The sequence below is a fragment of the Chondrus crispus genome, genomic scaffold (genome assembly GCF_000350225.1).
Source record: "Chondrus crispus Stackhouse genomic scaffold, scaffold_172, whole genome shotgun sequence".
Lineage (NCBI taxonomy): Eukaryota > Rhodophyta > Florideophyceae > Gigartinales > Gigartinaceae > Chondrus > Chondrus crispus.
The window spans coordinates 112,211-126,325 of NW_005179041.1; the positions used below are offsets into that span (position 1 = coordinate 112,211).

The 14,115-nt window shown below is 51.3% G+C and overlaps 2 protein-coding genes across 2 annotated transcripts in view; both read left to right on the top strand.

The window, feature by feature from the left end:
• The window catches only part of CHC_T00009230001 (Serine/threonine protein kinase), a 1,869-nt gene extending 224 nt beyond the window's left edge, over positions 1 to 1,645 (top strand). The window contains exon 2 of the mRNA XM_005714146.1: positions 104 to 1,645. Coding sequence (XP_005714203.1) covers positions 104 to 1,645 — 1,542 coding nt within the window. The remainder of the gene's footprint in view (positions 1 to 103) is intronic.
• Positions 1,646 to 5,023: 3,378 nt separating this feature from the next.
• On the top strand, positions 5,024 to 5,989 carry CHC_T00003088001 (hypothetical protein). Its single transcript, XM_005714147.1, has one exon. The coding sequence runs from the start codon at positions 5,024 to 5,026 to the stop codon at positions 5,987 to 5,989; it is 966 nt and encodes a 321-aa protein (XP_005714204.1).
• Positions 5,990 to 14,115: the final 8,126 nt, after the last annotated feature.

Below are 14,115 nucleotides of genomic sequence, written 5' to 3' on the forward strand. Positions count from 1 at the left end.
CGTCCGCACCCTCACTCCATCTCTCTCTCTCGTCCGTGCCCTCCCGCTTTCCCGTGCCACATGGCTCCACGCGGCCCATCGCCCCCTCGCGCGTTTCACACAGTGCTGGCTGCAGTTGCACCACAATGTCCTGCTCATTCATCCTATCAACGCTTTGTTAGATGCCTACAAGGCTCGCCGAGGTTCTAGTCTCGCCACCCATGACACCGCCACGAGAAATCTCGCCGCGCTCTCAGAGCATCAGCTCGTCCAGCTCGCCGCCTTTGTGCCAGAAAGAGCTGTCGTCGTCATCGTGCTTCCCGCTGTGCGCGTCTTCGTCAAGAAACAGGGCACAGTCCGTTTGCTTCCCGGGATATCCGTCTGGGCGGGCGTCATTTTGAAGTTTGATCAGGGCCCTGAAGACCGCGATTCTTGGGTCGAGTCCTTTGCGGACGCGAAGCGAAACCCCGACAAGAACTTGTCCAACTTTTCCGTTCAACGTCAGATCGGCAAAGGTGCTAGTGGACGTGTGTATCTCGTGCGCGATGAGGAGGAACGCAAGAGTCTTGCGCTCAAGGTTATCGAGAAGAGCAGCGTGTACGAGTCGGACGATGCTTATCGCCACGCCATCGACGAGCGTTTAGTTTTGCAGATTGCTGCAGGACATCCCTTCGTCCTCGGTCTCAAGTATGCCTTTCAGAATGCTAACCGTCTCTTCCTCGTCACCGAGTACTGCCCTGGCGGTGACCTGTTCGGCTACATGGAGAGAAGGATTCAACCTATGGACGAACATGTCGCCAGATTTATCGCTGCTGAGATTCTACTGGCTTTGGAGCATATCCATAGCTTTGGCGTTGTTTATCGTGATCTGAAACTAGAGAACATATTGCTGGATGCAGACGGGCACGTAAGGGTTGCCGATTTTGGGTTGTCAAAACTTCTCAAGGCTCCCAATGGATATGTGAAAAAGACGAACACTTTTTGTGGCACAAGGGAGTATGTTGCTCCAGAGATGATTCGCGGGGTCATGTATGACACAACGTTGGATATCTGGACGTATGGAATACTATTGTACGAGATGCTTTCCGGACGCACCCCTTTTCACAGCTCCGATCGCACCGACATCTACAAGCGCATCGAGAAAGCACCGATCTGCTACCCGCGGCACTTATCGGAGGAATGTAAAAGCTTGCTGGAGAAGCTTCTCATGCGTAAGCCGGAAGAGCGGATAGGGGCTGGGGAAGTGGGACTTGACGAGATCAAGAAGCACAGCTGGTTCAAGGGCATTGACTGGATTGCGTTGCACAACAAGACTGGGATAAAGAGTCCACTGAAAAAGCACTGTCGGATGCTCAAGCCGGTAGAGCAAAAGGCAAGTGCTCGTGAACGGAACAAAGGGATACCGGAAAAGGCGCTGGTGACATTGGAGGCAGACTTGAGGGAGGATTTTGAATTTTTACAAGAAACTTCAAACCACACTGTTGTGGATCTATCGCGACGACCACAATCGCCCATGGCAAGACGGCGACGAATGATTTTGGCAGGGTACGCGTTTTGCGAAAAGAATGCTGCGAAACTCAAGGAAGTGGCGGACGAGAAGAAGAGCCAATCGCAACAACAGCAAAGTGATGAACTAGAGACAGTTGCTGGTGGCGTAATATCTTAGTTTAGGGTGGTGTTCATAAGGTAGGGTTGCAAGATAGTTGGCGGGATTGTGGAGGTTGCAGTTTTGATTTGTATAGAGGAGTATTTTCGGAGTCTGGCGAAGAAATGCATGCTAGAAATTTCAATTTTCCAAACACGTTTGAGATGGAAGATGCACTGAGAGAGCTTTGAGGGCACAGGTAGTGGTGCCAAGATTGTTTGAGATGGATTGCCGTTCTTGCGCCTGTGCGGGTAAAGAAAAGAAAGGTAGAAATTTTTTACGATGTTTGGTTGGCGGCACAGGAGTTGCATGCATGATGCCGACAACCGAGTAGAGGCGTCGTGGTGTGGAGGACAGTGTCATGGGGACGACGGCTGCCGTTGCACATGGGCACGCGAGGTGACGGCCCTCACTGTCGGCGATTCGATTCGATCTCGTGTGAGAGAGGAGTCTTCCAGATCATTTCGCAGCAAATCAAATCCAACGAAAATCACATCAATTAGCTTTCCCTGAAGACGAGTTGCTTCTAAACTCCGCCAAGTGTTTGCTATTGACTCGATTTGCCGACAGCCGCCGTTTCCTAATGCTCTCGAGTTACGTGTCTGGCCAATTGCCATACAGAGCAGACATCTAATCAACAGCGGACCTCCGCTAGCACTGGATACGTGTCATTCTGTACGCTATCCGTCTCGATAGTTGCTGATACCTCTTGCTGTACGACGTGTACAACGTGTACCGCTCGGACCCTTGCAAGTTGCCGCAGCCTTTGTCTTCGTGCACGACACACACACACACAGTAAGTTATCAATCAGGAAAAATCAGACACTCTTCCCATAAATCTACTGATAGGGTTCACTTTTAACACTTACCTATGTACAGACCCTACCCAAACAGCCATGTCCGTCTAGTCAAAACAAGATACCGACACGAGTATGCTAAATGACAACCGCCACACACCCAACATCCACCTGACACCCCTCAAAATTCCGATTGATCGCCCTGCAAGCCTGCATCGCTTCCAAATATCCCAACCCTGCATCCTCCGTCCTCTCCTCCCCGGTGGCGAGCATCGCGCTCTGCAGCACTCTCCCCACGCTCATCCCGACGGCAGCATTCGACGCTGGCAAGTGCGGGCACGCCTGCAGCACCATGCGCCCGGCCACGTCAAATGCAGGCGGCGCCGACTCGCGTCTCGTCCCCACCCCGTGCCACGCCAACCGCACGTTGACCACGGCCGTCGCGCACTCGGACACACGCCCGTCCAGCTTGCGCCATGATCCGTCCGTAACGTCCCCTCGCAACTCACCGCGCGCCTCCGTCTCACTCGACAGCGCCTCGCTCATCTGCGCCGCCGAGCTGAACGAAACCTCGTGACCGCGATGCCCGAACCTGAACAGCGGCGGGAAGCCCCCTCGGCCGAGTGGCACACCGTGCTGTGGTCTCACCACGCGGTTCCAGTGGGTGTCAAGAACCTGCCTTCCCTCCCGCGTGGCCCAGAAGGCGGGGCGCTCGGAGCACAAATTAGAGCCCTTTGAAAAGACGTCGGCGACTTTGCGGAGCTGTCTGAACGGTCTGAGAGGGACCAAGATCGTGGGTTGCGCGCCCACGGAGACGCGGAGGGTAGTGCGGGCGCACTTGCACTGCCCGTCGACGGCAAGTGGGCCTGTGCAAGCGAGAGGTGGGGCGGCGAAACGCGCGCGGCAGAGAGTCGTGCCGGCGCAGTCGCAGACGTAGCGGAATCTGCACGGGCGCTGGTGGCAGGTCGTAGCGGAGGAGGGGGAGAGGCAGAAGGAGGGGGAGGCGAGGTGGCGCATAGAGCATGGGCACTCGCCGGGGCGGGTAAGAGAGGAGCAGTGGGAGGCCAAGTCCAGGGTTTGTGTGAGAGGGAGGAGAAGTAGGAGAAGAAGGGGCAGGAGGGATGGAGACATGGTTAGGGGAGGAAGGGGGGGAAGAGGATGCGGGGGATGACTTGGCGATCCACAGTGAGCAGGTATAGACAGGCACGAGTTGGGTTGTAGAGAAGGGAAGAACGGAATCGATGCGGGCGCGATCGGATACGCGACGAAGAAGCAAGAGCGATGGCAGGAGTTCACCAAACGGGAGTGAGAGTGTCCGTGGGGAATGGATGCGCGAGTAGAGGGGACGGCAAGTCGAGAGATGGCAGCTAAAGAAGGGGGAGGAGTGGCAGGAGAGGAGGATGCAGTTGGGGGAGCGGAGCAAGCGTGTCTGGAATGAGATTGTGCGTACGGGGTTGGCAATGTTTGGTTGATATGAAAAGGCGATGAGAGTGCACCTGAGGATGGGACAGGACGGGGCGAGCGCCGTGGCCCGGTAAATGCCGGGGAGGGGCAGCGGGGCGTGTGGTGACGTGTTTCGGGGGCGCCGTGGCTTAGAATCGGGCCCGAGGGGACCGATGGGGGGCGAGGGGGCGTCCCTCCAGCTCCGTCCAGGAGGCCGCTGTTGCTGCGGCAACCCGACGAGCACAGGTGAGTTGCGATGCAATGCGCACACGGCTTCAGTGGAGCCCGAGGGGCGCGCGTGTGGCGGCCCTTGTTTGAGCGCCCCGCTGCGTGCCGCAACCACGCCCGCCCCGCTCTGGACGGAACTTCTACGGGCGTACAGAGGCGGTATTGTACGTGTGCGGGCGCATCGGGTGTGGGGTGGCGATTGCCTTACTGTTGTTGCTTTGTTGATAATTTAGAAACAAAAAGTCAAGGTAGGGTCTTCAATATCACGCTGCAATGAGACATCCCCGCACGACGCTTGGCGTCCCTGAGGAGTAATTATGAATTACTCCTCACCCAACCCCGACGTACCGTATGTGTAGAGCGGTATCATGCTAACTTCCACTCGCCCTGTTTCGGTGCGAAGCACGTGTATGAAGACAAAGGGTTCCGAAAAAACGGGGATGCATTCCTTATCGAAAAAGCCCGATATCAAGTGCCCTCACAAAGGTCACAGATACTTCCTGCCTCTCTGCACCACCTCGATTCCACGTTGTAGAATTTCAAAAAACATGAGCAAGGCTTTTGGCTGAGCTAGTCGCGGGCATGCATGGGCCCGTAGCGGTTTAACACGAGCTGTGTACAGTACAAACGTATAAACCCCGACTTGGCCGCAACGAACAGCAATCTGGAGCTTCGATTTCCTTGTGTTTTGCCTCAATTTGGACAGCCAGTCTTGGCTGTCTGCAGGCCCCTTTTTTGTAATGTTTGATCATACATTACAATCCGAGGCTCGCCAGCAGTGCACACATCGTCATGTCACACTAAAAAGTGCTATCTCTCCCCTACAGCTTCCGAAATCTCCCCGTTTGATCCGTCCATCTTTCTCCCATGACCCGTTGCCCCCGCGCGGCCCTCATCCCCATCGCCACCAACCTCCCCCGCCGACGAGCGCATGTCATTGCCCGACGCGGCGCGTTCCGCAACCGTCGCATGGCTCTACCTGACGTCTTGCGGCCCGCCGCTGTCGCGCCCCCCTCGCGCCCCGCAACCGAGGCGCCCATCGTTTGCGAACCGCCTGCTCACCTTTGTGCGCTCCCGATCGCGTCTTTCTCGCCCACCGCGCGCCGCCCCGAAGCCCGAAATCACGGACGAGGAGTGGCGCCAACTTATTCTGGAGTTTGAGCAACGCGCCGATGACAAGTATGATCCAGAGGCCATCCCGCCCGCGGGCAGGCTCGGTCGCCTTGACCCGGCCCAGTTTGAGTCACTGTCATACGTCTTCTGCGGCGCTATGACCGCCATCACGACTGTGTTTTGGTACCTCGGTCGCATTTTGAGGATGGATTCGGTTTTGTTGCTGTTTTACCCGCTCCCCGCAATGTATGTCGCCTCGAGGTTTGGACTCAGGTTTGCGGATTTGACCCTGTTGTGCTCCGTCTTTCTTATATTTACCGTCATGGGGCCGCTGTATGCTGGTTTGTACTTTTTGAATACGGGGTTGCTAATACTTACCTATTCCCGTGCATTGTGGTATCGATGGGGCTGGAAATTGACGTTGCTTGGAGGGGGTCTCGCCAAAGGTGTCGGTCTTGCGTTGCAGCTGGCCTGGATTAGTGTCATTTTAAGGTACAATGCGTGGAAGGCCGCCGCAATACAAGTTACCGCCATGCTGACTTTCATGGGCAACATTGCTAACAAGGTCCTTGGGAGGGTGGTCTTTGGCGAGCCGGGTATGTCTGCAGTGCAAGCTGGCCTATCTGTCGTTGTTGTCCTGCACTCGTTTTATCACGTCTTTTTCACACTGTTGTTTATGTCGATACTGCTTACCAGGCTCAGAGCACACCTTGTCAGGGAGCCGCCAGATGTACCCGGTGTGGAATGGTTGTTGAAAAGAGCAACCCGCAGCAAGACTAGCTAGATACCCGCAATGCCTTCAATGCCCATCAGTTTAATGTGGACATCAATAGACCTTTAGACAAAATACCGGGACGCAACACTACGAGCAGGTCGATTGTTAATTGGGGTGCCCGGTTAACAATCGACACTGTGCATGCATAGTACAGTAGACCTTTCACTCAGTTTTCGGCTTTCTGTGTAAACACGAAACTTCATGTTCAGTAATAGGTCTCCAACGCAAGTGCCGGGGAAATGCGCAGAACAGGGGCGACTGCGGGATGTCTCGGTCGTTTTGTTGGTGATCCGAAACACGCTGTAATGAACAGCAACAGCAAACTCAACGGCCTCTACAGTAATGCGCCAAAATCAATTGCAAAAATGATACTTTTACCCAGTTACAGTATCCTTCCGCTGCCCCTACATGCTTTCGCTGTGCTCCCGTCCAAACAGCTCCCGAACACCTTCCGCACGAAACCGTCGTTCCACGAAGTCCGCTCGTTTCTGACGATAGCGCTTCTGTATCCGTCGACGCCGTTCCAATTGCGAGTTCCCAATATGATACCATCTACTAGTTAGCTGCCGATATAAAATCATGTCGTCATCACGAAGCAGCTTCCACCGTATGTGAAAATTGGTCAGACCCAGACACAGACGAAAAATTGAGTCATAGTTTGATTCTGACCACTTCCACTTAGACCCCAGCACATTTCAAAGCACACATAGACGCCCAAAATAATTCTCTACCAGAATACGGTCACTCGATATGAACTTGTTCGTCGACACGTCCGCAGGTGACAAAAATGCACCTTGAGGTTTACGCTTGGGGTGAATTATTCGGCAAAACTCACCAGCCCCTTGGTAGCCTTTATCCGCCAGAATAGCCCATTCATTAGGATATCTCTCTGCCAGCGGCCCGTTGTCCACGATTTCCAATTCATCAGTCTTCTTGCGCTTGGTGCGCCGATGAAACCACAGCATTTTTTGAAATATAACGAGATCCGAAACCGACCCTGGCTCATGCATGCTGGAACCCACAGCAAACCCATTTGGCGTGACTGACACTTCGACTTTGTATCCGTATAACTTGTGTTTTCCACTGTAGTACCGCTTTCCCTCTTCTACAGTACCGAATAGCCTGAAGGCAGGCTGAAATGTGACATCCGTCGCGTAGCTTGCCATGGGGTAGTTTTTAAAAACGTGCCCATTCGCTTGTAGTTCTTTCATTGACCATCTCTTTGTCTGGTTTGTGACGTAGTGATCATAAACAGCTTCAGATAGAAGCTGTATGAACTTAAGCACCATCCTCTCAAAAGCAGACGTTTTCTGGCCAAAAATTCTTGCCAAAAGTCCCAAGTACCCCCATGCTTGAGAACTGCTAGAGTCATAAACAGTACATCCTTAGGTGTCTGCGCGCACTTTCGCCCTCGGCCAACATTGTAGTTCTCCAGCACCAGCCTTTCAAACGCAGCCCAAATTCCAATGAATTGGGTCGGGTTGAAATTTTTCATCTCAACAATGGCCTTCGCACCTCCTTGATCGTAGAAGCGGTCGAAAATGGGGTCATCTGTCCCGTTATCCTCGTCACTGTCGTTCGGGCGGTCATTTTCGAACAGTTCCAGCTCATTTTGGCGATCTATAGAGGCGGCGGAGAGCAGATGCAGAGCTTGTGCTGCATCATGGGACGAGAAGCAAGCCATACTGCTTCGTCTGGCAATGACGGGGAGCGTGACACGGAAATAAAAGGGGGGATTAGAGCACGAAATGAGCGGTCCAAGTTGACAGCGGGGACGGGAGAGGAGACAGAGAAGGGAAGGGCACCACCGGGAAGAGAAGGGGAAGGAGGCCGAAACGGGAAGTTGCCTTTGAGGAGTGAAGCGGCGGGGGTGTGGGGCAGGAGCTGGCAGGGGGGTGGGAGGTTGGGGTGTGGAGATGGCGAGGTGTGGGAAGGGATTGGGAGAGATGTGGAAGTGGGGCTGTCAAGGTGTGGAAGACGAGGTAGAAGTGCGCTGTAGGAGGGCGGGAGAATCGCATGTTCAGAATTTTAGAAACGCGTTGAGTTCTTGCATTGCGATGTGGCCCACTCGTTTGTCGAATGACTTGGGCATTACGATTTCACATGCCGCGCTTTCACATTCACTCGAAGTCGAGGAATGGACCACGTATCGTCGATTGGTGGGTTTGTTGTCCAGAATGCCAACCATATTTACAGTTAGTGTGGTTTTTATGTATTAATTGATCATATATCAAAAATGATTGTCTTCTCAGCAATTAATTGGCTCTTTTGGCTGTGCGGGGGAATTTGCGTGAATGGTCTAATGAGCGTGGTCTTGTAAAAATTAATCTAATTGCAAAATGACACTGTATCTTGTCAGAACACGGACCTGCAGAGTAAAGATCGGCATTTTGATCAAACACCGACATATATTTGGCAGAAGACACAATGCAGTACAGTACCTTCGCGATAACTGCAATCCCCTATACTGTACTGTATGTGCAACTCCTCGATAAATGAAACGCCAACTGCGGAACCATCTCCGTAGTAGCTAAAACATTATAAAAATATAGGACCGTTTCAGATTCGATGACTGCAACAGCCCTAAGAAATGTCCAGAGCTTCAATTTGGCCCAAATATGTTCCAACCGTTACTTATCCAGTTAGAACCGTTGCAAAAAGTGTCCGTTTCCATGATCGGCAGAAGTAAACAACCAAACACAGCTATTGTTTCAATTTATAGACCTCCGAAACTGTCGCAGAATGTGTGCAAGTTGCCCCTCATTCGCCCAAGCCCCTCCACAGTGTGGAGTCCGCAAATCAGCAATACTGTCCCCTTTTCCACTACTGCCCTATAATGGTTGTCATTTCGTTGACCCTCGCCCCAAAAAAAATTTGTGAGCATGTGACGCTTCAAAAAAACCAAGGTGATACAATGACTTTGCAGAAAATTTCGAAATGGGCGCAGGAAAAATTTAAGCTGACCCAGCTTCAAAGCCGAGAAACCATTTCGCGAACTTTAAAGAACTCCGCCAATTTATTAACAGGTCAAAACCACGAAATGGCAAAAACATTCGAATTAGGCAGGGAAAAAACCATGCCCTAGAGACAGCATTGTTTGGTTGGGTGATAAGTCAGCAAGAAAGGAGGGTCAATATAAGTGGCGATATGATTTGCTCAAAAGCTTGCAGGATTCAAGATCAGGCGAATCAGAGGGTTAAAGATGCGGAAAATCCGAATTAAAATTTTCTGTGGGATGGCTAAACAATTTCAAATCTCGATGGGGACTGCGCATTTTCCGATCTCATGGGGAAAGCGGGGACGCTGATATGGCAGCCGTACTTCGTGATTTACCGAAAATCAAGAAAAGACTGGAAAATTACGATACTAAAGACATTTTTAATGCGGAAGAATGCGGACTTTTATTAAAATGGCTCCAGATAAAACAGTTGAGACTGAACGGCTACCAGGTCGTAAAAAGGCGAAGGACCGAATTACTTCATTATTTTGTTGCAATGCTGATGGCAGTGAAAAATACGAGATGATGGCAATATGGCGTTCTTTTCGTCCTCGAGTATTTAAAAAGAAGACCAGACAGGAGCTAGGATTTGATTTCCACGCCAATAAAAAGGCATGGATGACGACGGCTTTATTTTTTAGTTGGCTGAAGCGGTTCAATGGATATTTCGGGAATAAGGAAGGCCGCAAAGTTGCTCTTTTGATTGGCAATTGCAGCGCCCATGGATCAGGTGACTATTTACCTGCTCTATCGAACGTTGATGTTATTTTTCTCCCGCCGCACACAACTTCGAAGCTCCAACCACTAGACGCCGGGATAATTGCTGCCTTAAAACTAAGATATCGACAACTCCCAATGGATCGGGCGATGGATTTAATTGATGAGAATGTCCGAAACATTTACAATGTGAATGTTTTGGTTGCCATGAAGTGAATAAAGTCCATTTGGACGGACTTGGACAGTTCTATTATAAGCAATTTGCAGGAAACTGTGGTATCACAGCGCAGATTTGTAATTTGTACAGCACCCGCCGCCGCGGGTGCCTTACAGGCGGGCGACTACACGTGGGCATTACAGGCGGATGGACGACACGTGTGCCTTACAGGCGGACGAACTACACGGGGGCATTACAGGCCGATGACGTACTGTATACAGTACAGCCCGGAGGTTGTATATGACAAGGTACAGTAGTAATGGCATAGTACAGTGCATTGCACCATAGAGTACAGTAGTACAGTAGGACGGACAATGTCCAAGACCCCGCGACCTCGCTTATTTAAGCGACGGCGCCGGGCAATGACAGTAAACAGTCAAGGATCTTTTGGGAGCGGATTTCCTTCGACGGTGCGACACCGCGGGTCAAGACAAGCCTCTGACTTAGGCGACATTGTCGGCATCTGTCTTGCGACATTTCCATGGCTTCTATTGCCTTTACTTTACCTATTCCGTTCCTCCGTCCGTGCGACTACGCGGGTTAGGACTAGCTAGTCCTAGCCTCTAACGTCGGCGTGTTACTGTCGCTCGACGTTTCAATTGTTTTCCTTTTTACTCTGTCGTTGCGACCACGCGGGCTAAGACTGGCCTCTAGCCTGGGCGTATTACTGTCGCACGACCTATTTCTCTCTTCCTGTATTGTGACAATTGTCAAGTCGCGGGCTACGACAAGCCTCTAGCCTTGGCGGCACTATTGACATCTGTCCCGCTCGTTCCCTCTAGGAGTTTCCGCTACTCGGCGCTCCGCCCGTGTCTGACACTAGTCTTTAGGCTCGGGTTCCCCCCTGTTTTGTGTGTTGTTACACCACCCCTTCCAGTGCTGGTCCCATTCCGGGTCCGCACTTCGACCAGTACGTCGTGCTTTTACAGTCGGCCGACGTACCTCCCCTTTGCTCTACCACAGTCCCGATCTACCGCGGGACACCCCCTATTGGTTGTTACCTCTTCCTCGAGCTAGCTCATAGCTGGCGACCGCCACTATACTACAGAAACATACTGGTTTACTGGGGATAGGGGGTGCATCGATGGGTGGATTGGCAGTTCAAAAAATTCCATTCTATGGAGAGGAAGCATTGGCAGAGCAAGTTGAAAGTTTAGTGCCGCTGCGTACAAGGATGAGTGTTGCCGAACTATTGAATCCAATTGGCGAGGATGACTGTGTACAGTATTTTACAGAAGAAGCAATGGTCGATACGCTGGTTATGGAGGAAGTTATGGAGGATAGGGAGGAAGGCGAGTCTGACGATGAGGTAGTACTTCCGTTCATGAAGGAGCAGCTTCGTGCTTTGGCTCTTACCAAGCCCATTTGCCTAGCGAATAGTGCAGCAAGTGGCGTGTTGAGTGGGTTACAGAATATTCAGGCTTGGATTAGGCGACAGATGGTCAACGGCCAAAGGCAGTCGAAAATAGATCTGTTTTTTAAGTAAACGTTTTGAGGTTTCGGATTTTGGAATCCTATTGGATGTATGCTAGGGTCTATCATAAGGCCTGTTAACTGAAACCACGCAGTAACTGCAACAGAGGGGGGTCTCCCCAGGTGTTGCAGTTATCGCGAGGGTACTGTATAACCACGTTGGTGAATGTAAAGCCCGCCCTTTTTCGAATACTTGCAGATACTTTACCAAACGCAAGGCCGCGCAAAAGCTGGTAAGGTGCTATGTTCGCATTTCGAAGACAGCACTTGCGCCGCACCTCTGCAACGCCATTTCAGGGCTCTGGTCGACACTTCTCTCAACAAATATGACGACCACAGGCCTTACCGCAAACGACGCAGCTGCTGCCCTTCAAATTCTTGCCGACGCAGCTATTCAGCGCGACACCGCGCTTTCTGTGTTCCAAGATACCTCGATCGCCCCCGAATCAGATGATGAGACTGACTCCCCGTGTCCAATTTTCAACGCCTTCTACCGGTCCGGTGGGTCGCGCTCTATATCGGACATGATCAACTTTAGTCCGCAGGAGTTCAAATACATTTGGGACTCGCTTGTTGCCCACGTCACTACCAATTGGAACTTTGGTCGAAGTCGCAAGTCCACTCAACGCCCTAAGGATGTTTTGTTCATGTTACTCACAGTCATGAAGCATGGAGCACAATGGGACTTTTTGGGACAAATGTTCAAAATCAAGCGACCCACGTTCAAGAAGCTTGCTACAGGGTACCTCGAAGTGGTATGGGAGGAACTTTTTACCGTTCTGGCGGTGAAAGCAGAGGAGAAGTTCTTGATGAAAAAACTGATGGAACAAAACAGTGTTTTCTCCAACTTCAAGTATGCGCGTTACGCCACGGACGTGACCTTCCACCAGACGAACCGTCCCACGGGAAACCACCAAGAGGCGAAAGGCTACTACAGTGGGAAGCACAAATTACATGGGTACAAAACGGAAGTTTCTGTCCTGCCGAATGGGCTGGCAATTGGATGCTCTGAACACCATCCTGGTGCCGTGGCTAATATTGGAATTTTGTACAGAAACAATTCGTTTCACTCTGCTGCTCTGCGCAAGTCTCAGGAAGAAAGGCATGGACCGGACACGGGAATTTTGGGTGACACATTTCGTCGGCATTGGGCGGTGTCAACAGAAAAGGGATACCAAGGAGCTGAAGAGTACGTCCGTGTAGTCCTCCCTAGAAAAAATACAGCACATAGGATGATGCTGGTAGAAGAGGTTGCGGTTTAATGGTGATGTGGCGTCTGACCGTAATATTGTAGAGAAGTACTTTGGACGTATGTGCAGCTTGTCGGAAGTTCTTTCCCACAACTATCGATGGAATGAAGGGAGCTACGACAAGAATTTCCACTATTGTCTGGCGCTCACTAACTATCACGTTAGGTTGAACCCAATACGTGGCGATGATAACGAGTTTTACCAGACAGTAAGGACTAAGCTTTACACAATTGGAGAGGAAGGAATTCGAAAGCGGCGAAGAGCACAAGAACGCTACACGAAGGGGCGCCGACAGCGGATGGATGTGCGTTTCAGGAACATGAACGGTTCCGATGAGGAAAACGAGGCGCCATTTGGCGCGTAGTATGTGGGTTTCAATAAAGATCGAGACCTCACGTTGTCAGTGAGCGCTTTGACTTCCAGGATGTTTTTCAGAATACGGTTCAAAAAAATATTGATTGCAGAGAGGTGCAAGGGAGATGCCTTTTCCCATTAACGCCGAATTTTGGTTAGATTAGCGATCTTTGACTGATTAACGGATAACTGAACGGAGGATGTAGTGGTGGCAATAATTGTACAGCACCTCCAAAATTGCACATTGTCAGCCAATGAAACAATTTCGCACCATTCAGTGCCTCACTCCCACATGCCTTTTCCACGCTGAAAACGAATCAGAAATCCGTTTTGAAGATACTTTAAAACGCGGTAGAGGTAGGTGGGAATCGGGGACGTAGATAGCTCGCGTGATACCGTCGTGGGACGGGGACCGGCGCGAGGCTACGCCTCCGATTCCAGAAACTCAGGTTGTGGACCCAAGCCTTCGTGGTCGTTTACTTAGGGTCGGACGTCGGCTATATACTAGCTGACGTCCGAGCTATAATTAATTAAACTAAAAATACTACATTATACGGCGGCGGTGGCCCGAGAAAACCCTCTTGGTTAGGGGGTATGACACCCATTACACGTAGGGATTGACACTTGTACATAGGGTCCTTGATGTCCGGTTACACGTGGCGACTGGTACAAGTGTACCACGGAGAAGGGGTCGCGCTGGCCGGGGACAGGTGTCCCGAGCAAAAGATGAGGTGTGGCAGTGCACTACACGTCACTCAGGTATATGCAAGCTTAATTAGTGTATACTCTGTGTTCTCTGGAACGGCAGATGCTCTCATTTTCACCGAATAATTGCATGGAAGGTCTAATATATCCCTATTGTTGAATTGTAATGTATGGTACACCGTACATTAACTTTAACGGTCGAGAGTACATCCCTGGGAGTTCTATGGGACCACTCGACCACACAAGCGAACTGAGAAGGGCATAAACGGTACACGCGCGAAGCTTCAGCGAACATGGACCATTACACCATTCTTTTATGACCCTGGAAAACTACTACTTGAAGACCATTTTAGTGCTCCCAAAATGACCTATGTACGATACATCGTACATATGGAGATGTTCCAACTACTTTTGCGCATGT